This window comes from Lithobates pipiens, unplaced genomic scaffold (genome assembly GCF_037356315.1).
Source record: "Lithobates pipiens isolate NorthernLeopardFrog02 unplaced genomic scaffold, aLitPip1_a1.2 Scaffold_1, whole genome shotgun sequence".
NCBI classification, from domain to species: Eukaryota; Metazoa; Chordata; class Amphibia; order Anura; family Ranidae; genus Lithobates; species Lithobates pipiens.
Window position 1 is genome coordinate 172,039,021 of NW_027507685.1, and position 26,146 is coordinate 172,065,166.

Below are 26,146 nucleotides of genomic sequence, written 5' to 3' on the forward strand. Positions count from 1 at the left end.
AACCAGAGGGAGGTATCCAGGGCTGTGTCACAAACTTACTATAAGGCCTTGCACTAGTTGGTCTGCAAGTTTCACGCAGACAGGAAAAGCCTGACACTCTCTCAATTCGTGGTGCAAAAGTTTTGCTCACTCAGACTGTGTCTGCGACACAAGTGCGGATGCCAGTACGGGTCGCACAGCGGACCATACAACCGTAAACAAGGAACAAGCCACTGCCTCGGCCTTCCTGTCCGCAGGATTCTTAAATGCAGGAGTTCCCACTACCGGGATCCTGGTTACTTATTTAACCTGAATACTGGAGGGTCCAGGACCGGAGGAGCCGACCACTTTGTGAGAACGCATTCCTCAAAGGGGTAACGCACCGCCCTGTGTTTGGGGACCAAAAAGGTCCATTGCCTGCGACCCCATTTCCTTAGGTGAATTTGTCATACAAGTCAGATACGGGAACACCATAGGTGAACATGCTGGCTTGTGGGACCCAAAGGGGACCGGTACCTCAGCAGGGGGACCTGCTGGCTCCTGAATCTTCAGGGTATCACGCACAGCTGTGATAAGTGCTCCAACAAGCGCTTTTTTTGTGCCCGGACCCGGACGGGGGCTCACTCCTGCCAGACTCACAACCCTGGGGAGTTCTGCACTGTCCACAAGTGGTGCCTGTAGTCCCTGAGTGTGCCCAGGTGCAGAGGAAACCAAAAACTGAGTTGGTGATAACCGCTGCAACAATCGCTAAAACGATAAAAAAAAAAAAATGCTCAGGCTTCCATAAATTGCCGATCAGCGTCCAGTACACAGACGGGAAACACAGGGAAAAAAGGCTGTGAGAGCACATGAGTCATGCTGCTGTCAGGGAACACTGAAATATGTTCAGGCTTCCAGAAAATGGCCGCCAGTGCCTTGAATAGGAATCACATAGAAAATGGCTGCTGAAGCCCAGACAGTCAGCCTGCTCTGCCCACACCTAAAATGTCCGCCAAACATCGCCATGAGGTAGATAAAAAAAAAAAACCCTGCAAAGCCACAGCACTGCACCATTCCCAGCAGACCCTCACAGGCACCATCCAGGGGCATACCATACAGGTCCCAGGACCACCACCATTCAGCCAGTCCCCCCATGTCAGGTGAGAGCACAGAGAGAGCCCCTATATAGGCACGCACACACACACCGCTCAGCAGCCACATGCAGCATTCCCCCCGAAGGGGGGAGGGAGGGAAGATAGGGACAGGGAAGAGAAGATAGGGAGGTGAGGGGGCCCCCGAATCGACCTCCCAGGGAATGCCCAGCTGCTCAGCCCCGTCAGAACATGGAGAGCTGTACTTACCAGTCCTGAAGAGCTGGGAGACATTCCATTGTATACTCCTGATCAGTACAGGGTAGCTACTGGCCTCTGCATACTGTGACGCAGACATCAGTAGCCCGATCATATGTACGCCCCGGAGCATAAAAGCTCAACGACCACCGCTGGAGCTGAGGTATGTCATGGCCTGCCGAGCCGTAGCTGCGACCTGCACGCGCTCGATGGCCTGACTGGGGAGACTACAAGGATAAGTGAACCAGCCAATCACCCAGCCGGCTGTTGATAGAAGATCACAGGATCACTCATCTTGCGCAAAAAGCCAAGCTTCTGCCTAAAAAAAAACACGAACCTATGGGCCCGCAGGGTTTCTAGGTCTTTCTCCTTCACTAGGCAAAATAAAACAGAGTTCTGCTAGCAGGCAGGAGGATTGATACCTAAGGGACCGCCCCCATGGGCGGAAATGAGAGTTCTGAATGTTGTATTACAACTTTGCCTAGTATTCTCCCAGAGGGAAGGCATACAACCCAATGGCTAAGAGAGGAGCTGTGTCAGTCAGTGAATATAAGAGAAATAATTTTTTTACTCCGAAGCTCTTTATTTTGCTGTAAGTAATACAAATGCTTCAATTATAGCAGACAGTGTAACAACTCTCCAAGTAAGCTTACCACCATTACCCTACACATAACTTTCACTCAGGTGCAGGCTCAGCTCACTCCGCTGAAGCCATATAGAATAAACAATCCAGACAGCCGCACTCCAAAAATCTTCACTTCTAATAGAAATAATGTAAAAGAAACTTCCGGAGCTAAAGTGGTTATATATAATGCGACAGCAACTTCCAGCACCTATACAGTCACTGTGGGGACCAAAAAAAGTCAACAGTTTCAAGCTATCTCACCACTTAATCATGAGTTATGAGAAAGTGCAAAACGTGTCAGTCCCCACAGTGCCTGTATAGGTGCTGAAAGTAACTTTTACATTATATATATAACCACTTTAGCTCCAGGTTTTACGCCCTTCATGACCAGGCCATTTTTTTTTTTTTGCTATTCGTCACTTTCACAGAGCCAGCAGAGTGGTGCCTCCCGGGCTCTCCCGCGCTTACCGGGACCCGGGAACACAGCCGGCGGGGGGAGAGAGATTGCTGAGAGACCGAGACAATTCCATGCCTCGATCTCACATGCAAACAATGAAATAGGAAGGGATGTCACTTCCTGTTTCAGATGCACCCTTTCCTGGCCAGCACAGCCAGGGGACACATCTAACCAAGCCGATCTGTGATTGGTTAAATGGTGTGAAGGCCAGGAGAGACATTGGGGTCTATTAGACCCCTAAGGTCTCTATAAAGAGTACCTGTTCCCTGCCCAATGCTATCACATAAGGGTTTAATAACCCTTTGTGATAGCAATCAAGTAAAAATAAATAAAAAGAAAAGAAAAAAACAAAAAAACAAAAAACAAAATAGAATAATAAAATATATAAAAAACATTTTTTTAAAGTTGCCGATACCCCGTTGCCCTAAAGATCTAAACCTTGTAGCTCTCCCCCATGTTGTGTCTGTTTCCCCCAGATTAGGACTTGACTAAAGAGGAATTAATTTGATGCAGTTATTGCAATATGTGTGAACCAAAGGTCCCTACTGTTTATTTCAAAGTTTGTTTGAAAGGGTATAGCAGTGTGCAGAGGGTTCCTCCAGTAATTTCAGTGTTATTATGTGTCCCATACTTTTAGCACCTGGTAGATTATGCATGTACAAGCTATTGGGATCTAAGCACAGGTATACCTTGTTTCAGCGACTTCTAACGGGGATGTGCGGCAGGCAATCTGACATTAACTGACACTTTGTGGGAACTAACTACCAGTGGCATTATTAGTGATTATTGCTAACACTATGCGCTGTCACTGTACTAAGAACACTGTGCAGGAAGAGGTTAACATCTAGGGTGATCAAGGGGTTAAATATGTGCCTAAAAAGTGTTTGTGTGTGTATTCTCTGTGCTGTTAAGGGCTCATTTACACTTGCTTCGGCACATATTAACGGCTAGTTTACACTTGCTTCAAAACAAGGCTTCGGCTCCTGTCACTAAATAAAATGGTTAGCTTACAGTCCTGTTTACACTTTCTTTTGCTTTGCTTCAAAAATTATACCCCATGTAGCTTTAGTGGTGCTTCAAAGCATCTACAAAGCCTCAATAGAAGTCTATTGCAAAGCTCACTTGAAGCCCCACCAAAGCCTCATCGAAGCCCCACTGAAGCATCATCGAAGCACCAAGCAAAAGCAAGTTGTAAACAGTATTGTAAACTAACCATTTTATTTACTGACATGAGCTATGACTGGTGTTCAGAGAGATTTTTACAAAGCCTGTCCGAAGCCATGTTTTGAAGCTAATGTAAACTAGCCCTTACTCTCACAGAGCTGTGTTCCGTTAATCACTTCAGCCCCAGGAAGATTTGGCTGCTCAATGACCAGGCCATTTTTTTGCGATTCGGCACTGCGTTGCTTTATCTGATAATTGCGCAGTTGTGCGACGTTGTACCCAAACAAAATGTATGTCCTTTTTTTCCCACAAATAGAGCTGTTTTGGTGGTATTTTATCATCTCTGCGTTTTTTATTTTTTGCTTTATAACAAAAAAAAGAGACAACTGTTAAAAAAACAACAAAAAAAAAACAACACATATTTTGTACTTTTTACTGTAATAACTATCCCCAATTTTTTTTTTTTAAAAGCAATTTTTTTCCTCAGTTTAGGCCGATATGTATTCTTCTACATATTTTTGGTAAAAAAAAATAAAAAAAATCATAATAAAATCGCAACAAGCGTATATTGATCACTTTGCGCAAAAGTTATAGCGTCTACAAAATAGGGGATAGTTTTATGGCATTGTTTTTATTATTATTATTATTATTTTTTACTAGTAATGGCAGCGATCTGCGATTTTTATCAGGACTGCGACATTATGGTGGACACATAGGAGAATTTTGACACCTTTTTGGGACCATTGGCATTTATACAGTAATCAGTGCTATAAAAATGCACCGATTACTGTAAAAATTTTGCTGGCAGTGAAGGGGTTAACAATAGGGGGTGATCAAGGGGTTAACTGTGCTCCCTAGGTGTGTGTGTGTTTCTAACTGAAGGGGGAGGGGACTGACCTAGAGGAAGTGACGGATCGTGGTTCCTAGCTTATAGGAACTTACGATTTGTCACGCCTCACAGAACAGAACAGGGATTTGTTTGTTTACACACACACTTCGCTGCTTTGCCTCTCGTGCCCGTGACCGCCGGGCATGAGCGTCAGCACCCCCACTGTGCAGCGGGCGCATGCGCCTGCTATCCCAATTCCGCAAGCCAGCATATAGCTACGGTGATCCGCAATTTTGATTGGGACTGCGACATTATGGAGGACATATATCGGACACTTTTGACACATTTTTGGAACCATTGACAATTATACATGCTACAAAAATGCACCGATTACTGTGTAAATGTCACTGGCAGGAAAGGGTTTAACAGTAGGGAGCGATCAAGAGGATAACTGTGTTACTTAGGTAGTGATTCTAACTGTGGGAGAATGGGATTGCCTAGGCAAGGATAGCGATCAATGGCCATACTTAGTATGAACATCAGATCGCTCTCATCACCCCTGAAAGCACAAAGATCTGTTTATTTACATTGACAGATCTCTGTTCTGTCTCTGTACGGAGCGATCGCGGGTGCCAGGTGGTCGCACGTGCATCAGCTTCGGCGGCGTACACGCACCCCCTAGTGGTCAAAAGGCGAATCGACATACAGCTACAACGGTTCGCCCAGGAGAGCCAACCTGCTGTGGTATAACTGTAGTGGGTGATCGGGAAGATGTTAAGCTTGTGAAGGAATGTAATGTACATACTGATAATCAGAAAATGTCTATTTGCTTATGTGTATACATGTTTCTATGCAACGCCTTACTTATTATATAGTATACAGATTGGTTCTGTTTGGAACTAAAGATGGCGGGTACCCCTTTCCTTAGACACATTAGAAGAATGCGGACATGACGACAGAACCAGCTTCAACCAAAGTTCAAGCATCAAGTCTCTCCATTTCTCTTGTATTTCAACCAATGGGATGTACCTATTAGACTGACATAGCAATGTCGTATCTTGGTGTATAAAACATTAACACCGCCCAGGAATAAACCAAAAGTGTAAGAAGCAACCTGATCTGAAAGCTGTGTCAGAGAGTTTTGCTTCTAGAATGCATGCATGTACACACTTTTTAATTAGAAACAGCAGCAGATAACCTTGAACTAGATTGTAGTTCTTATCTATTACAAGCTCAGAGCCGATCGCTGGGCGCCGGCTGCCAATCACTGGCCTGAAACCCACCGATTAGGATGTGCTGTGACAAAAACAAAGCACAACAACGTGCACGTTCCTTACCTGGAAATGCAGAATCACATATATTATACATGATTCTGCGCAGCTGGCCCGTGCTGTCACAGTAAATGTACAGTGCGCAGTCGGCAAATCTTTAATAAAGGTGAGAATTATCAGAGTACGGCTGTCCAGACTTTTTATACGACACAAATGCATCCATGTTGACCCCGTCCAGTGACTTGCCCTCCTTAATGCTCTTCACCAATGAAGGCTTGATTGCAAGGATCCTTGCAATCGAGCCTTCATTAATGAAATGCGGTGAGGGGGCGGTCCCTGGGCAGGAACAACATGAATGCTTTTGTATCACTAAACAGCAAAATAAAGAGCTTTGGAGGGTGAGAGAATTTTACGTGCACCTTTGATCAACTGATATGCCTTGATGATAAGCGCAGACAAATTCTATGATGAGCCATCACCTCGGACATTCACAAGATAGTGAGGCACAGGTCCTTGAGTGGTGCTACAAGTCTAAGAACTACAAAGCCAGGTATATTATGATCACATACTCACCAACAAAAGGTGACGGGTTCATTTGGGGTGGACGCTGTTTGGTTGCAACAGAGTAATATTCCACAGCTTTTTTGAATCGTTCAATCTTATCTTCTGTCCTGGACTGGGAAACAAATCAGTTTTAAAGCATTCAAATCTTTAAATGAATTGTAAAAAAACAAAGGCAACGCTGCATGCGGCCTGTGATTTTCAAGTTCCCAGCTAAAGAGCAACAACTGCATAGTACAAATGTAGGCTGAATCTCATTTCACTGCTTACTTATTCAGACACTTGATGTACAAAGAAACAGAAAAAAAACATTAAAAAAACTCACCTGAGAGTGTCTGAATATATCCTTCCCCACTGTGTCCAAATTAGAAGCATCTTTGATTGTTGCCACATACTCAGAAACGGCTTTTATCACTACATCACAAGGCGGTAGGACAAGCTGGTGGGCACGGACCTGGAAGAAGCAGAGAATAGGTTTGATTGAATGTCAGGCTCTTCTGAACAGCCAAAGTTCTGACATATATGTGTAACTTCCTTGCTCCTTAAGGGCCGGACTCGCCTCGCTCCCGCAAGTCGCCCCCGTTCTGTACAATGGAACCGTTCTGAGAGGAGCGACTCGAGTCGCTCCGACTCAGAAAAAAGGTTCCTGTACTACTTTCGGGCGACCTCGGGGCGACTTGCATTGACTTCTATACAGAAGTCATTTGCAAGTCGCCGCCGAGGCCGCTGCAGGTCGCGGCGAGGCAAGTCGGAGTCGCCTCGCCTCGCCTGCAGTGTGAACCGGCCCTAAGTGTATGACTGCAGTAAGGACAATGTTGCAAAGCAAAACAAAAACAAAATAGGATTTTTGTACTCACCGTAAAATCCTTTTCTCTGTAATTCACCGACCGACACAGCTCCTCTCTGTAACTAAATCAGTTTGTTAGTCTGCCATTAGGAGAACTAGGCAAAAATTGTAACACAATACACAGAACTTTAGACCTGCTGCGGGGGGCGGCCCCTGTGCTAACAAACCTCCCTGCTGCCCAGGCCGAACTCAGTACGTCAACAAGCAGTATAATGTAGAGAAAAGGAGGGGTGGGTGCTGTGTCGGTCAGTGAATTACAGAGAAAAGGATTTTACGGTGAGTACAAAAATCCTATTTTCTCTTATATTCACCGACTGACACAGCTCCTCTCTGGCACTGCTTGGGGACGTCCCATTTAGTTACAAACGAGGGGTGGGAAAAAACAGCATTAAAACTTCATCCCCATGGCAAGTGGGAACTAGTGAAACTAAACCCACAAAAAAACAGCAGTGTATGGAAAAACACACCGCCATATAACCGGGCATTCTCAACAGGAGAGATCCCCAACACTGCAACCTTTTTGTGGAAGTAATACAACAGTGCATTAACAAACAGTACTGCGTTTTTATTGAAAAACCAGGAAAAAATATCAATTGCAATTACACGGCCGCCTGCAAAACTTTGCGGCCAAAACAGACAGCAGCCGATGCACTGATGTCTACATTGTAGAATTTGGTAAACGTATGGACAGACGACCAGGTCGCCGCTTTACACACCTGAGCGACAGACGCTTGGCGTCGGAAGGCCCAAGATGTTCCGATTGCTCTTGTAGAGTGGGCCGTGACTGGAAAGGGGGGCACCTGTCCCTTCAAGGCATAGGCTTAGACTACAATCTGTCTGATCCACCTGGAAATGGTGGCCGACGAGACCACCATACCCTTCTTTGGACCAGCCACCGAAACAAAGTGAGTCTGACTTCCGAAAGGGAGCCGTGGCAGACAAGTACACCTTCAGAGTCCTAACCACATCGAGAACGTGAAGGGCCACCTCTTTGGGGTGCTTCGGCTTAGGACACAACGATGGTAATACAATGTCTTCATTGATATGAAAAGCCTAAACCACCTTCGGTAGAAAGGACGGTTGCGGACGCAACATCACCTTATCCCTGTGGATGACCAGATAAGGTGACTTGCATGACAAGGCCGCCAATTCCGAAACCCTCCTGGCCGATGTGATGGCCACTAGAAAGACCACCTTCTGTGAAAGGGTCAACAGGGTAATCTCCCTGATATTCTCAAATGGCGACTTCTGAAGTGCCGACAACACCAGGTTCAAATCCCATGGGGGTAACGGTGGACGCAACGGAGGGACTACATGTCGTACCTCCTGAAAAAAGGTACTCACTAATGAATGAGACGCCAGGGGTCGCTAAAAAAAGACAGCCAGGGCTGAAATTTGCCCCTTAACGGCGCTCAACGCCAATTTCTGGTCTACTCCTTGCTGAAGAAACAGCAGGATCCTGGATATAGAAAAGGAGCGCAGATGCCACCCTTTCTCCTCACACATGGAGCTGTAGGCCTTCCAGGTACGATGGTATATCTTCCGTGAAGAAGATTTCCGCGCCCTCAGCATAGTTGGAATCACTGAGACAGACCCCGGTTCCTCAGCACCTGGCTCTCAATAGCCATGCCGTTAAAGCCAGCAATGGTAAAGCAGGGTGAAAGATTGGACCTTGATATAGGAGGTCCTCTCGCAGTCGCCAGGGAGCGTCTGCCACCAGACGAACCAGGTCTGCGTACCAGGGCTGCTGAGGCCAATCTGGGGCAACCAGGATTACTGGGATCCCCTCGGCTTCCACTCTGCGCAGCAGACGTGGCAACAGTTTTAGTGGAGGAAAGGCGTAGATCAGCTGGTACTGATCCCACGGAGCCACCAGCGCGTCTGACGCATATGCCCGCAGATCTCTTGCCCTGGACACGAATCTCGGCACCTTCCGATTGAGACGGGAGGCCAGTAGATCCACATCTGGTGTGCCCCATTTCAGGCACAGCAGCCTGAATATCTCCGGATGCAACGCCCATTCTCCTGGGTCCAGCATCTGACGACTCAGATAGTCCGCCTGCCAATTTTCCACCCCGGGGATGTAAATGGCTGACAGGGCCAGAACGTGTTGCTCTGCCCACCGAAGTATGTGAGCGACCTCTCGTGCAGCGGCTGAGCTTCTTGTTCCCCCTTGGTGATTTATATACGCCACAGCCGTGGCGTTGTCTGACTGTATCCTGGTCGGACGTCCTTGAGGAAACGTAGACCACATGTGAAGGCACAGCCTGATTGCTCTCAATTCGAGCAGATTGATCGGCAACCTGGATTCGTCCATCGAACAGAGGCCCTGAGAGACTGGCGTCCGTAGTGATCACCGTCCATTTCAGAGGAAGGAACGATTTTCCGGACTGAATCACCGGGGACCTCAATCACCAGATCAGAAAGTCCCTGACTGGCTGGCTCACCTGGACCTGTCGATCCAGGCAATACGGAGATTTGTCCCATTTTGTCAAAATCTCCTTCTGCAGGACTCTGGTGTGGAATTGGGCATAAGGTACTGCCTCGAAGGAGGCTACCATGAGCCCCAGTACTCGCATGCAAAAGCTGTGCGACGACCACTTGCAGTTCATCAGTAGTTTGACCGCAGATCTGAGAGGGGAGAAAGACCCTCGCTTCCCTAGAGTCCAATAGAAACCCAGGTACTCCAGACACTGGGTCGGCACAACCACCGACTTCTTTAGGTTCAACAGCCACCCAAATTCTCACAGAGTCTGCATGGTGATTGCCACATCCTCCTCTAATTCTGAGGCGGAAGATGCTCTCAGGAGGAGATTGTCTAGGTGACCCACGATCGCGGTCCCGCGTTGTCGCAGCAACGCCAATACTGGAGCCAGTACTTTGGTAAGAGCCACAAACTGGTAATGGGCTTCCCCGACTGCCAAACGCATACATTTTTGATGCCGAGGGCATATGGGTATGTGCAAGTACGCATCCTGGATGTCCAAAGACACCAGGGAGTCCCCTTGATGGAGTGCAGCGACTACTGAGCGAACTGATTCCATTCTGAACCTCTGCACTTTTACAAAGTGATTGAGGGCTTTTAAAGTCCAAGATTGGACGTACCCCTTCTTTCTTGGGAACCACAAACAGATTTGAGTAGAACCCCTGTAAGCGTTCCGATTCCGGAACTGGTACACTCACCCCCTGATTCAGCAAGTCCCTTACTGCCCCTAGCAGGGCCTCCCGGCGAACCGGGGATGATGGTATGCTGGAGGGGAAAAATCTGTTTGGCGGCCAAGAGAGAAACTCTTATCTATCTTGTAGCCTGTGGAAATCAGGTCGCAGACCCATTGGTCGGATACCCGGGAGGTCCACCAGGCTGCAAACTCCTGATGGCGACCCCCCACCTGATACGCGGGTGGGGGCAAACCTTCATGCAGTAGCACTTTTGTTCACAGGCTTGTTAGGCTTGCGGTTCCAGGGACGCTTTTGACCGTCCATGGATGTCCTGTCCGGCTGGGGATGTTTTGTCGAAAAACACAAAGCGGACGAAAAAAGACGATTGTGAGCGGAAAAAGGGGGCCCTTGCCTGTGGCGTGGCTCCTTAGCCTTCCTGGCCTGTGGAAGCAGTGTATGCTTACCACCCATCGCATTTTTAATAATGTCATCCAACGAAGCTCCAAAGAGCCGGTCGCCAAGGAAGGGAAGATCCGTCAGGGCTTTTTTGGATGCCTGGTCAGCAGACCAGCATTTAAGCCAAAACAGGCGCCTCAGCACCACAGCTGACACTGAAGCACTGGATAACAGAGGGAGAGTATCCAGGGCCGCGTCACAAGGCCTTGCACTAGTTGGTCTGCTAGTTCCATACAGACAGGGGAGGCGTTTTGCTCTCCCAATTCGCGGTGCAAAAGTTTTACCCATTCAGTCAGTGTCTGCGACACCAGTGCGGATGCCAGTACTGGTCGCACGGCTGACCCCACAACCATAAACAAGGAACGAGCCACCGCCTCGGCCTTCCTATCCGTGGGGTCCTTGAATGCAGGAGTCCCCTCAACCGGGACCGTGGTTACTTTATTTAACCTAGATACTGTGGGGTCCACGACCGGAGGAGCCGACCATTTTTTGAGAAGGCTTTCCTCAAAGGGGTAGCGTACCACCATGTTTTTGGGGACCGAAAAGGTCCTGTGCGGCCGACCTCATTCCTTGTAGATGAACTTGTCAAAATAAGCCAAATACGGAAACACCTTAGGTGAACGTGCTGGCTTGCGGGATCCAAAAGGTCAGCTTCGTCTGATAGGTCAGAGCAGGGGTCACCAGCCGCAGCAGGGCCCAAGTCTGCATCAGAGCTCTCCCCAGAGGACGGGGGGGTGGGGGGGCCTTTTAGGCGCACCTTTCCTTCCACGCACCACCTCTATTTTAGCAACAAAGGAGTTAAGGACCGCCATCAGGGTGTCCATGGGCACAGCGCTATCCGCAGGTGACCCGGTGGCAATAGCCTGGATTTCGGGAGAAGAAACACCAGTTTCTGAAGCCATGCTGACCCTACCCTGTCTGCCACCTGCAAGGGGACTTAGGAGAGTGAAGGTCCCACCCTCCTGCTGCTGCCGCTGCCTGGGGGGGGGGGGGTTCCTAGCGCCAGACTCACCACCCTGGGGCATTCTGTGATGGTCACTAGCCATGCCTGTAGTCCCCAGGAGGTTACCCAAGTGCAGAGTGAGGAAACTGTGCCGGCAGCAGCTGTAGAAAATAGCGGTGAAACGATCTGCAGAGCTTGCACCAGCGTTCAGGGAATTGCCATCCAGCATCCTGTAGACACAGTGGACACAGGAAACAGCACGTGAGAGCACATGTAATGCTGTCACAAGAGAACTGCGGTGAAAAGAGCGTTCGGGCTTCAAAAAAAATGGCCGCCAATGCAACTAATAGGAAAATCCTATAGAAAATGGCTGCTGAGGCTCACAAGGGGAACCTGCTTTGCCCACAGTCAAAATGGCTGCCGGACAGCGCCATAAGGTGACAGGAAAAATCACAGAACAGTGCTGCCTGCATTCAGCAAGAACACTTCCACAGACACCTTTTGGGACCCCCCAGACTGGGACCAGGACCAGCCGGACAGAGCCCCCTACAGGTGAGAGACCCAGCGAACCCCACACACCGCCCGCAGCACATGCAGCTAGGGAAGGAGGGGAGATAGGAACGTGGGAGAGAAGAGAAGGAGGTGAGGTGGCCCCTGAATCGACCTCCCAGGGAATGCCCAGCTGCTCACCCCACCAAAGCAGGGAGAGCCGTACTTACCAGTCCTGAAGAGCTGAGAAACATTCCATCACAGCCTTACTCCTGCGCAGTTACAGGGTAGCTGTTGGCCCGGTATATTGTGATCCAGACATCAGTAGCCCGGTCATATGTATACCCCGGAGCATTGAAGCTCACCAACCACCTCTGGAGCTGAGGTATGTCGTGGCCTGCCGAGCCTTAGCTGCGGCCTGCACACGCTCGATGGCCGGACTGGGGGGACTACAAGGATAACTTAACCAGCCTGTCACCCAGCCGGCAGTTGATAGAAGATCCCAGAATCTTTCATCTTGCGCAAAAACATCAAACCTGCATCAAAAAAATGGACCAAAGGGCCCACAGGGTTCCTAGGTCATTCTCCTTCACTAGGCAAAATAAAACCGAGTTCTACTTGGGCAGCAGGGATGGTTGGTAGCACAGGGTCCGCCCCCCGGGGCGGGACTAAAGTTCTGTGTATTGTGTTACAATTTTTGCCTAGTTCTCCTAATGGCAGGCTAACAAACCCATTTAGTTACAGAGAGGAGCTGTGTCGGTCAGTGAATATAAGAGAAAAGTATTTCTCCACAACGTCTTTAGCTACTGAGGTGAATGCTTTACTGCTTGTTCACAGCATGTAAATACTTTACTGTGTATAATCTGGGCACAAATTCACTTCAACATGTCCCATCCTTGTCTCTATACTAAAACTTTCAATGTAAGACACACCTATAAAAGAAGATCGTAAATACTCACCTTTATGGTTGCCCATGCTGCTCCAACCCTGAGGTAACATCCCGCAAAGTCCATTGGGAAACCAATTGGTTGCTCTATTTCCTCCTAGAGACCTCCACGTTCCCGCTGTCCCCTGTAGTGACATTGAGTTCAGCAGGGGGGAACCAGTGAGAGCTGCAGGGGACCCAGGAGGTCAAACCTTTCAGAAGTGTAGAATCCCAGCAGGTGCCCTAAAAGCTTTACTGTAAACACAGGATTATTTAACCACTTCAGCTCTGGAAGATTTAACCCCCAACCCCCCCGCCCCCTCAATGACCAGTCAAATTTTTGCTATTGGACTTTGCGCTACTTTAACCGATTGCCAACCAGCCTCCGTCATTATACTGCAGAAGGTCGGCTCTCCTGCACAAACCATCGTAGGTGTACGTTGGTCTTTGCATAGGAGAAAGCGGGCACGCTCCCATCACAGGAGCATGCATGCCGATCCGGCGGCCTCGAAGTCTGCCACTGACCCACGATTGCGGTGTACAGAGGCAGAACAGGGAACTATCGATTCTCTGTTCTGCCAGATGACGTCAGAGATCATCTGTTCCCAGTGATCTCTGTCATGTCCCAGTGAGCCCACACCCCCCTCTACAGTTAAAACACACCCAGGGAACACACTTATCCCCTTGATCGCCCAAGTGTTAACCCCTTCCCTCCCAGTGTCATTGATCAGTGCATTTTTATAGCACTGATCAATGCAATAATATCACTGGGCCCCAAAAAGTGTAATTTGGGGTCAGATTTGTCTGCCGCGCTCCCGCCATAATTACCAGTAAAAACAATAAAAAAATAAAATAAAAGTCCCTAAATCAATCCCATAGATGGTAGATGTGATAACGTTTTCGTAAACCAATCAATATACCCCTATTGAGAATTATCTTACCAAAAATATGTAGAAGAATATATATCGGCCTAAATTGATGAATAAATTTGTTTTTATATATATTTTGGGATATGTATTAGAGCAGAAAGTTAAAAAAAAAACTTTTTTTTTTTTTTAATTCTGTTTTTTTTGTTTATAGCGCAAAAAATAAAAACCACAGAGATGATCAAATACTTCCAAAAGAAAGCTCTGTGGGGGAAAAAAAAGGACGTCAATTTTGTTTGGGTACAGCGCTGCGTGACCACACAATTGTCAATTAAAGCGATAAAGTGCCATATCGCAAAAAACAGCCTGGCCATTAAGGGGGCAAATCCTTCCAGAGCTGAAGTGGTTATTTTGCGAATCAAAATCCCAGTAAGTGTATATTGATTGGTTTACATCGAAGTTATAGTGCCACATACTGGATTTTTTTTATACGAATGGGGGTGGTGACAGAGGGGAGGGGAGTAATCCGGACAGTGGAAGTTCAACTGGGTGAAACTCCGTTTTAAGTCTAAATACAATGACAAAATTGCAAACAGCCGCACTCTTTATTGTAGAAGAGAGATGCAATGAAATCCAGCCTTTCTTAAAATGTACACTGAGCTGTGCATGTGCAGGAGTTACATCATTCTGGCACCGTGGCAGGATGACTGAACTCCTGTGCATACACCAGAGTTATGCCAATCTGTCAATTAAGGTGGCCGAAGACTGGCGCCTGGAGAAGGAGAAGTTAGCATCAACAACGGACCTTGAGGGCATCAGACCATTGGAGCGGAGGTAAGTATCACAGACTTTAGTTCTGATTTAAATACATATAGGATACATGGGCACATGTATGTCCCTCCCTCACCACTGGCCCAATCATTGGATGAGATGACTTGGCCGTTCCACTGCTCCTCTTCAGTGATTGGCTGCCTCCCTGTGTACGTGTTGTGTAGATCCGGCTGGCGCCACCCACTCAGTGCAGTCAGTGGCCGAGCCGTTGAGTGATATGCTGCCAGTGCCTACTCATCATCATATCACAGGAAATCCTAAAATGGAGTGAGTGAGGGGGGCGTGGCCTGGAGCTTCATGGTGTAGGACGTGCTGAGTGAGAGCTCCGTCTGAGACCTCATCCTTTTACCTTATCCTTTGGGGATTTTTCTTTGTTATTTACTGTACAGACGCCCGGGAACCTTGTGCTCACTTTGTGCCTCATGTCGCCGACTAAAAGACCCTCCGAGGCGGCCGCCAAGCTGGCTAAGTTCCGCCACGAGGGCCAGGGCGCGACGGAGCAAGATGGCGCCGGCCCCGCTTCTACCGCGGAGGAGTCTCCTGCAAACGACACCGCCAAGATCCTTGAGGCCGTCTCCTCCTGCCAAACCGCCCTCACTACCAAGATAGAGGAGGTTAAGATGGACATCTCCCATATTCGGCATGACCTGCAGAAGCTGAGGGACAGGGTGTCCGAGGCCGAACGAAGAGTGGAACACGTGGAGACGGACATCCCTCCTCTACAACATTCGGTCGAACGTTTGCAGCACCAGCTTAGTGTCGTCCTTCACAAGCAGGACGACATGGAAAATAGACTTCGACGTTGCAATCTTCGTTTCGTGGGTCTCCCGGAACGATCGGAGGGCTCCGACCCTCCCACCTACCTGGAAAACCTCCTCGTTAAAACCTTCGGCAGGGAATCCTTCTCCTCCACGTTCGTGATCGAACGAGCGCATCGTCTGGCGGCTCGTCCGCCTCCAGCCGGCGCACCCCCGCGGACTTTTATTGCCAAGCTACTTAACTACAGAGACCGGGATGCGGTGCTTCGTCTCACCCGCGAACGTGGAAATATCCCGGTTGACAATGTTACGGTGGCAGTGTTCCCAGATTTCTCGGCGGAGGTCCAACGAAAACGAGCACAATTTACGGAGGTCAAGCGCCAGCTGCGAGTTCGCCATTTGCCATATGCAATGTTGTTTCCAGCTCGACTCCGGGTGACCCGCGAGGGCAAGACCTATTTCTTTGAAGATCCTGCTGCGGCCTCGTCATGGTTGGAACGGGATGCGGTGCAAGGCCCTGCTTGAAAGCTGACCACTACAGCCCCTGAGTAGTGCCTACCTATCCACCTTGGCTACCGTGAGTGATCCCTGCCCTCCCCTGTTCCCTCTGCTATACCCCCCCTCTTTTTTCTCCTTTGACCCTATGGACTGCCTCCATTTCTGCTGCTATCACCCCCTGTATTGGAGAACGCTGTGCTGATTGCCCTCTGCGGTGGCCGCCGCTGATCTCTCTCTGTGCCCTGGACTTACAGTTCCTGCTTCCCCTCCTTTGCCAGCCTCCCGTGCACCCTTCATTGCTTTCTTTATGGTGAACACCGGTGTGATGGCGCAGATCGTGAGGGGGGACATGTTCTGGGACGTGCTACCTTTGCCCTTGTTTCGCTCCATTTTTTTACCCTCCCCTCTCTCCCTTCCCTCCCTATTTCTACTGATGCACACAGAGGTAACCATGTACTGCTTGAACTCCTTGTCTCCCCTATTTGGCCCATTTTTCCACATGCCTGGGTTCCCCCCCCCCCCTTTTTATCCCCCCCCCCTTTTTTTTTTTCCCCTGTCTGCCCCACGCGCTATGCTTTTATTTGGTCTCTCAGACGACCTGCTGACTCTTGCTCTGGAAATTACACCCCCTGCAACCCGCTGCACTGTCTGCTCTGCAGTTTGTTATAATTGCGCCCATGTTTGTGTTGTTTCCCTGGCCAGCAGTCACTACCGCGGCTGCGGCGAGTGACAGTTTTTTTGTTTTGCCCCGCTGGTCCAGAGTAGGCATTGTTATGACTGTTTTACTGGTTGTATGTGTTTTATATTGTGTTATTTACAGCTGTAATTTTACTGCAAATGTGTTCTTGTATTTGTTGCTGCCAGCCAGGGAGGATCCAGGGGTTGCCCAGGCGCCCTGCGTGCCCGAACTTCCTGGGCCGGGGGCCTACACTAGTCTAATCTGTGCCGACATGTTCCATGGCTGCGCTTAAATTTGCAACCTGGAATGTCAGGGGCCTTGGCGCTAAACCCAAGAGATTAGCCGTCCTTACTCACCTCAAACGCCTGAAAGTGGACATCTCGATCCTCGTCGAGACTCACCTTACAGGCCAGTCCCAAAGGGCGCTTAGAAAACCTTGGGTCGGCTGGATGTACAGCGCCCCTCACACTTCCCATTCCCGAGGTGTAGCCATTTTAATTGCTAAAACTGTGCAGTTACATGACCTATGCTCAGACCCTCGCGGTAGATTTCTATTCTTACATGCCACTGTGAGCGGCCTGACGATGCTTATTATGGCGTTTTACATACCACCGCCCTTCCAGTTTCAGGCCCTGCACGAAGGTCTCACTTTTATGACCAAATTCCCTACAGTCCCGGTAATCTGGATAGGTGATTTCAACATGACCATCAACCCCGGCCTCGACCGACTTGGCGCACCTGACCGCACGTCTTCCCCCCCTCATACCACTAGGTTCGGTAGATTTGCAGCTGAACTGGCCATGACAGACTCCTGGAGACATAAGTATCCAACTGCACAGGCCTTTTCTTGCTTCACTCCCGCCCGCCGAGCTATGTCTCGTATAGACATGGCCCTGCTCTCTCCCTCCCTGCTTCCCGAATTATTGGAGGTCGGCTTTGACGCCAGGGTGCTGTCGGACCACTCCCCATACTGGTTGACGCTGAGGCTGCCTGCGACTGTCCCCTCCCGTGTGTGGAGACTGAACCCCTTCTGGCTTACGGTTATCCCAGGTCTGGAGGACCTACAGAGGGAACTAGTTTTTTTTCTCCGTTCAAACTCGGGATCTGCGTCCCCTGGGTCAATATGGGAATCATTTAAGCTTCATGCTAGGCTGCTCCTGATCACTCGTATTAACAGGTACAAGGCTAATTCTAGACAGGCATTGACACAGGCTGAGGAGCGCCTACAATCCCTTGAGCAACTGTTTGTGACGGATCCTTCCCTGGAACATGCCACCCAGCTCCGCCTCCAGTCCCGACTGACTGATCACCTTCATTATGAGAAAGCGAAACAGGGCCTTTTCTTTAGTAGACAGCGTGTGTTTGAGCACGGCGAGCGGGCGGGCAAACTGCTAGCCTATATGGCCCGGCTTGACCATAGCCCTCCGGTGGTGGTTCAGCTCCGTGGCGCCGCCTACGACCTGATCTCCGACCCTGACCTGATTCTACGTGAGTTTAGAATGTTCTACTCCACTCTATATACCTCCACAACCCGACACACGCACGCTGACCTCACCCAATTTCTTCACTCCATAGATTTCCCCTCTATCAGCCCAGAGCAGAGATCCCTCCTGGAAGCCCCCATCTCCCCTGACTGTATTGCCGAGGCACTTGCCTCCCTCCCATCCTCCAAGGCGCCTGGCTCGGACGGGCTGCCCCTAGAATTTTATTCTCATTTTCAAGACACGCTAATCCCAGAACTGCACACATTATACACCCATATGTTTGATACAATGTCCCTTCCCGCCTCCATGGGAGAGGCCCTTGTTGTCCTTATACCCAAGCCCGGTAAGGACCCCTGCTACCCAGAGTCGTACCGCCCGATTTCCCTCCTGCAGCTGGATGTAAAAATCCTGGCTAAAATTCTGGCCCTGCGACTCAATAAAGTTGTCCTCAGCCTTATACATCCAGATCAAACGGGGTTCATGCCTAACAAAAACACTGCCTTCAATCTCCGCAGACTCTTTATGAATCTGCAGGCCACTCATGATAACATCGGCTCCCGGGTAGTCGTGAGTCTAGATGCCGCGAAGGCGTTTGACTCCGTTGAATGGAGTTATCTATGGGAATGCCTGACTAACTTTGGCTTTGGCCCTAACTTCATTAAGTGGATTCAGCTTTTATACAGCGCTCCCACTGCCCGGATCCAGGTTAATGGCAGGATCTCGGATCCTTTCCCTCTGTCTAGGGGTACTCGCCAGGGTTGCCCGTTATCCCCCCTCCTGTATGCCCTCGCGGTTGAGCCGCTGGCCATTGCCATTCGTGCTCACCCGCAAATTAAGGGCCTGCGTTCGGGCCTTTTGACGGAAACCCTCAGCTTATACGCTGACGATATGTTATTATACCTCGAAGACTCGGGTCCCTCTTTGCAAGCAGCCCTGCGACTGATAGAGCAGTTTGGGGAATACTCTGGACTACGTATTAACTGGTCCAAGTCCCAGATCCTCCCTTTAGACTTGGGTGCCCCGTCCGCTGATCAGGCGGCAATGCCCTTGGTCAGGGCGAGTCAGGTGAAATATTTGGGAGTGCAATGTTCACGATTGCTGACTGACTACACCCTTTTAAATGTGGAACCCTTATTCACCCTGCTCAAGCAAAAAACCCAGACTTGGTCCCGTCTCCCCCTTGGGGTGATGGGCCGTGTAAACTTGGTCAAAATGATTCTCCTCCCCAAGCTGCTCTATGTGTTTTGGCACGCTCCCCTACGCATCCCTCTCAGAACCTTCAAATCCTTGGAGGCCATCTTAAACACGTTTGTTTGGGGTTCATCTCGACACAAGCTCTCATGGAGTGTTCTGAAATGCCCTTCCCACCTGGGCGGCACCGCCCTACCAGACCTGTACTATTATTATCTGGCCTCTCAACTGTCCCATTTCTACTATTTTAATCAGATTGACAAAGATCGCTATGCCTCACTGGTATGCTCCCCACACTACACTCTGGTCGTACACCCACTCCGTCTCCTTATGCGTGGCTCCGGGGGACCTTCTGTCCCGACGAGAGACATGTTGTCCCACCATTGTTTGATTTGGCAGCAGGCCACGTCCATTACTGGGGCCCTTAGGTTTCACTCCCACACCCCCCTTTGGGACAATCCCCTACTTCCCGAGCTCTCTACGATCCCCGACCGCTCTGTGTGGCTGGCCGGGGGCGTTATCTTTCTGTCCCAGGTTATTGCCAATGGCTCTGTCAGACCCTTCCAGGCCCTCAAAGCTGATTTCAACCTCCCTAATAGAATGTTTTTTAGGTATCTTCAACTTCGCCATGCCCTTAGCTCTCAGTTTGGCTCCCATATCCCCAGGCTCGAAACACTTCCGATAGCAACAGCCGTGCTAGGTGATGACCCTAAGAAACTGATTTCTTTTTTTTACACCAACCTGCTCACGCCTGGGGCGACCGCCCGCGCCTACCGACTTAAGGCTAGATGGGAGACCGACGTGGGGGTTATCGAGGACGCGGACTGGGAAACTGCACTTGACGCCCCTAAGCTGGTCTCCCCTAAACTTTCTGACAGACTTACACACCTTTACATGCTACATAGGTCATACCTGACCCCTGGGCGGCTGTCCAAATTTAGACCTGGCTATGATCCAACATGTCCTAAATGTGGTGATCCCCAGGCCACGTTCTACCATCTCATTTGGTCCTGTCCTGAGTTGCAGGTTTACTGGAAGCAAATTGTTGACTTCCTCCACGACCAAATGGGCTCCCCTCTGACGCTATGCCCCCGCCAATGTTTGCTGGGGATTCTCCTCGTATCCGAGGAGGCAAGGATCCCGACTGTTTTCCTACAGGAGACCCTATACCTAGCCAGACTGCAGATAGCCTGCACCTGGTTGCGCTCAGCGCCCCCCACCGCCCGACAATGGAAGTCGGCTGTCAATGCCACTCTCCCCTATAAAAAACTGCTGTATATGCATAGAGGCTGCCCGAGCAAGTTTGCCAAGCTGTGGGATAAATGGATGGGGGATTCAGATACATGTACCGACTAGTGTAGCTTGTGGTCTGTACGCCTTTTTACACCTACCCGGGTTTGGCCCGGCGAGTCTAGCTGTCTCCGTGGTTGTAGGTGGGCTTTCCGCCCTCATAATAATGGTTTCCTGCTCCTCCCTGCGAATTACTCTGAGTAGGATGTACTATGGCTCGGCATATGACTCCCAACCTCTGAGTTCCTCTTTCCCCCCATATCTGAACACACTGTATTGCCCCTTGCTTTTTATGTAATGTGCAACCTGTAAACAAAGAACCCCCCCCTCCTTGTGTTTTTCAGCCTGTGGTATTGTTAGCAGCTGTATTCTATCCGTATATTTGGTGCATGTTGCACCCCATATGTGTTACTGCTATCCTATGTATTTTGTATGCTCAATAAACGTTCTTTTTTCAAAAAAAAAAAAAATGGAGTGAGTGACATATACAGTTGCAAACAACAGAAGAACCACAGGTAATAGCAGGTATTGCTGAAAAGTTGGACAGCTATTTCTGAAAAGATATGTCTGTGTATGCTAAGAGATAATTCGTCTTCTTCACTTTGTATAGGCTGTTTTCATCAAGATCAAAATATGGCCACAACAGATTTATTGCAATATAAAAAGATGTACACATTCTCTAGGCCAGGGTTGCCCAACCAGTGGCCCGTGGAGCCCTCTGATGTGGCCCATGACCTCCTGCTCTGGGATGGCTGGTTGGCAAGCCCAGATCCCAGGTTCTCAACCCGGCATCCCAGAGCATCAGTGTTGTGAATAAAGCCAGCAGTAGAGGAAGCAAGCGGTTGTGTAGCAGAGCCAAATAAGACGATGCTTCCTGTATAGAGCCACATCCTGTCACAGGCGGAGTGATACCGAATGCACTCTGCCTGGAACAGCAACAGCTGGCGATACCCGAATTGAAGACTGTTATTAAAGGTATGTTTAATACTATAATCTGCAGTGGTTACCTGGCTGCTTTCAAACTGCACTGAGCCATAGACCTCTGTCATTACCTACGGGTTTGGTGCGCTTTCAGAAAGTGCACAACACCTGCAGGATATAATAGAATTCTACGGCAAAGTGCAGCTAACCCCAAGAAAAGCCAGAGGTGCACTGCTCTGGGTAGACCACAGCACATCAGTGTGAAAGCAGCCTTAGGCCCCTTTCACATGATTGGCCCGACCCAATCCCCTCCATTCACCTCTATGGAGCGGAAAATGTAAACAGACTTGTGTCTGTTTACACTTGCATACCTTCAATCCGATCCGCTAAAAGAAAAAAAACCAGAAAGGGATCTGTCCCCTTCCATCTGGACGGATCGGAGGGCCCATAGAGTAGAGTGGGCTGTGTCCGCTCTGCATATGCAGAGTGTACATGGAACTGTCATCAGCCAACTCCCCTCATTGTGGCCCACGACTGGTTACCAAGTCACTTAAGTGGCCCTTGCTCTTCAAAAGGTTGGCCATCCCTGCTCTAAGCTATATGTATATGGACATGGACTGGGCGTACGCCTGGCCTGAGAAACTTCCAATAAAAAGTAAAGCTGAATTATCTCTTATATAACACATATCTTTCCACCGGAAAGATGTGTGTGTTATATAAGAGATAATTCAGCGTCACTTTGTATTGGAAATGACTCAGGCCTGGCATACCATGCCCATATAAATTTAGCTTAGAGAATGTACATTGTTTTATATTGAATGGGTGACCTTAAAATATTGCCCCCCGCCCTTGAAAAAAGTTCTGCGAATGCCCGTGATAGGATAGATAACATTTAGTCTTAGGTTCTTTCTTATCTCAGTATAACGTATATAACACCAGGCCAGTATGAGACTTTTCAGGTTATGGATTTTGAAATACACCCCCTTAGTGGCCAACTAAATACAAGTGGTGGGGTAATATGCAAGTCCACTAAAAGTATGCAGGTTGCAGGATTATTTTATGTTAATTATGTGAACTCCAGGCCATTCAGACACCTTTTGTTTCCCTGCTAGTTTCCCAGATGAAAGCCGTTTACCCAGCAAAGAATATCAAGTAGCTGCACAATCTTACCCTCAAAGCCCTGTTCTGAATGACTGAAACAAGCAGAGGAAAATGAGATAAAGAGTTTGAATGAAGCCAACTTTCTGCAAAGTTTTTTTTTTTTGGATTGCATCACCAGCTCACAAAATGATTTTACTTGTTTCCTGATTTGTTTTAAAATCAAACTCATCAGAAGATGACGAGAACTTATGTAATTGATTTAAAGATTATCACCTTCAACGATGCAAGAGGATGATCTGGTCCCAGCAAACTCCAATGAAACGCAGCTAAATCTTCGTCAGGAAGAATATGATTACCTAAAGCAAGATTATATTACAAATTTAAATATATTAAATAGATTTTTTTTTTTTGGTTACAGTGCAAACACCTACATTCATTAGTGACCAATATACAGTAGAAAAACTGACGCACCTCTCAGGTCAGTGAGGGGACACTCGGCTACCTCTCTCTGTGTCACCTGCCACATCCAGACAGAAAACAGGGGAAGAGAGACAACTGACAACTATACAGGGCTGTTACTTAATTACACTGTGAAATGTGGGAATCTATGGATTGGCTGAACACAATTCAGATATAAAACAGCTATAAAGAATTGAATGTATTCCAGTTAAGTACTCACTAAAAACCTTAGATGTATATTTACATGGAACTATTGCAAAGCTAAACTCCAGGCAGATAAAATAAAGACAAATAAATCCCCAAGGAAAAAAATACTAACAAGAAAGAGAGGTGAGCTCATTGGTCTGCTTCTTTCTACCCCTGTCACAGTCTGGAGGAAGGACAAGACACCTGTAAGCCCTTGTACACACGGTCGGACATTCAGACAACAAAAATCTGTCGGATTTTGTCCGAAAGTGGTGTTGCGTACACATAGTCGGACAAAGTTGTCGGAAAATCCGATCGTTCGTAACGCAATGACGTTATTTCGTTACGACGGGACTACGTTCAGGCTAGTAGCCAATAGCTTTGGTCTAGGAATTTGATCTGAGCATGCGTGGCACTTTGCCCGATCGGAATTCTCTACAAACGATCAGACAAAGTCCGATTGGATCATGTTGTCGGGAAATTTTATAGCCCAGCTCTAAAACTTTGTCGGTCGGATATTCAGACGGAAACAGTCCGATGGAGCCCACACATGGTCGGATTATCCGACAACACGGTCCGATCGGACATTTTCCGTTGGAATGTCCGACTGTGTGTACAAGGGCTAAGTGTTAGGCGGGCAACAGGCGGTGCAAACGTCTTTCTTCCAGCCATGAGTTGCAGGAAAGAAATTTGCATGATTCCCCCATCAGCGGAGACACAAAAGCGGGCAGGGGAAGCCATCCCCACCAGGATAAGACAGTGATTTTTGCTTGCGATATAGCAGCCGCTTGCGATAATTTGAAGCGATTCTGACACGGCTGATTGTACCCCAGTTGATCAATTGATAAACTTGGTACATTCAGCCTGCCCATTAAAGTGATTGTAAGGGTTCGTTTTTGAAAAAAAATAAAAATAAAATTAACAAACATATCAAACTTGCCTCCACTGTGCAGCGCGTTTTGCACAGAGTGGCCCCGAACATCTTCTTCTGGGGTCCCTCAGCGGCTCCTCCTCACATCAGATAACCCCCTAGGACAGTGATGGCGAGCCTTGGCACCCCAGATGTTTTGGAACTACATTTCCCATGATGCTCCACTACACTGTAGAGTGCCTGAGCATCATGGGAAATGTAGTTCCAAAACATCTGGAGTGCCAAGGTTCGCCATCACTGCCCTAGGAGAACTAGGACAAGCACTCTCCCGGGAGGGGTTACCTTGCGGGTGCGCTCCCAAGTCCAGCATTCAACGTCCATAGAGGCCAAATGAAGGACTCAGCCCCGCCCCCTGGGTCATTGGATTTAATTGACAGCAGCAGGAGTCAATGGCTGCGCTGCTATCAATCTATCCGATCAAGAGCCGAGAACCACAGGCAGAGAGACTGCGCATCACTGTGGGTCAAGTTCCAGGGCCGGACACTGTTTACAACCCCTTTAATGGTTCGAATCTCGGCAGGTTCCTGCTGGACCGGTTGAGATTCAAACCATAGCAAAGATAAATATGATAAATATAGGTCTCCTGGCCAGCCAGAGACTGGGCTGTGCTTTGGAATGGGGGCGTGTACATCTTGAAACTTAGAAGACAGAAACAAAGCCTATTGTCATATATGGATTGTATACTGCTTTAACCACTTCGCGCCGGGTGGACGTCCAGAGACGGCCTCAACTTTCGGTGGTTATATCTGAATGATGCCTAAGGCCACAGACATCATTCAGATATGGGCATTTTCAGCCGGCGATTCCCTGCACCATAAGAACAATCATAGCGGCTGTTCCGCCGCTTGATCATTCTTACGGACGGCGGGAGGGGATGTCTCCCCCCTCCCGTGCTTCTACCGACTCGCCGATTCCATCGGTGAGTCGGTCACAGGAGCCACCAGCCCCCGCATAATACCATAGAGATTTCTGGCAGACCAGATGGTCCCTGGAGTCTCTATAATCGTTCGGAAGCCAGGCACGATGTTATGATGTCACGCCCGGCCTCTGCATTCAAAATAACAGCGCCACCTTGGCTGGGAAGCCGTGATCGTTTTTTTTATTTTTTTTATTTTAGGCTTCCCAGCCTAGAGGTGCGATATGGGGTCTTATTGACCCCAGACCCCATATCTCACTGTAAATAGGTTCGATCGTGCCATATTCCTATTACAAGGGATGTTTACATTCCTTGCAATAGGAATAAAAGTAATCACATTTTTTTATAAGTGTCAAACTAAAAAAATAAAAGTAAAATTAACAATAAAAAAAAAGTGCCCTTGTCCCCGTGAGCTCGTACGCAGAAGCAAACACATACGTAAGTCCGGCCCACATATGAAAACGGTGTGCAAACCACACATGTGAGGTATTGCCGCAAACGTTAGAGCGAGAGCAATAATTCTAGCCCTAGACCTCTTCTGTAACGCAAAACATGTAACCAGTAAAAAAATGTAAAGCGTCGCCTATGAGGATTTTTAAATACCAAAGTTTGGCGCCATTCTATATAATGTTTGGGGGTTCTATGTAATTTTCTAGCAAAAAAAAAAAAATATGAATTTTACATGTTGGAGAGAAATGTCAGAATTGGCCTGGATGCGAAGTGGTTAAAGTGATTGTAAAGGCTTGTTTCTTTTTTTAAATAACAAACGTGTTATACTTACCTCCTCTGTGCAGTTGGTTTTGCACAGAGCAGCCCTGATCCTCCTCTTCTTGGGTCCCTCTTTGCTGCTCCTTACTCCTCCCTCCTTTCAGTGCCCCTCAGCCAGCATCTTGCTACAGGGGGCACCCCAGCTCAGTCAGACCTCCATGTATCTATTCAGACACAGACCCCTGACCCTTCTCTCCCCTGATTGTCTGACTGTCTTTGATTGACAGCTGCGGG

General features: G+C 48.6%; 1 protein-coding gene across 5 annotated transcripts in view; it reads right to left on the bottom strand.

Moving 5' to 3' along the window:
- FAM120C (family with sequence similarity 120 member C) overlaps positions 1-26,146 on the bottom strand; it is a 102,938-nt gene that overhangs the window by 56,105 nt on the left and 20,687 nt on the right. For all 5 annotated transcript variants that reach the window (XM_077478888.1, XM_077478889.1, XM_077478891.1 and 2 more), the window contains exons 3-5: positions 22,926-23,008; positions 6,540-6,668; positions 6,227-6,329 (exon numbers count right to left, since the gene is read on the bottom strand). In XM_077478888.1, the coding sequence (XP_077335014.1) occupies positions 6,227-6,329; positions 6,540-6,668; positions 22,926-23,008 (315 nt within the window). The remainder of the gene's footprint in view (positions 1-6,226; positions 6,330-6,539; positions 6,669-22,925; positions 23,009-26,146) is intronic.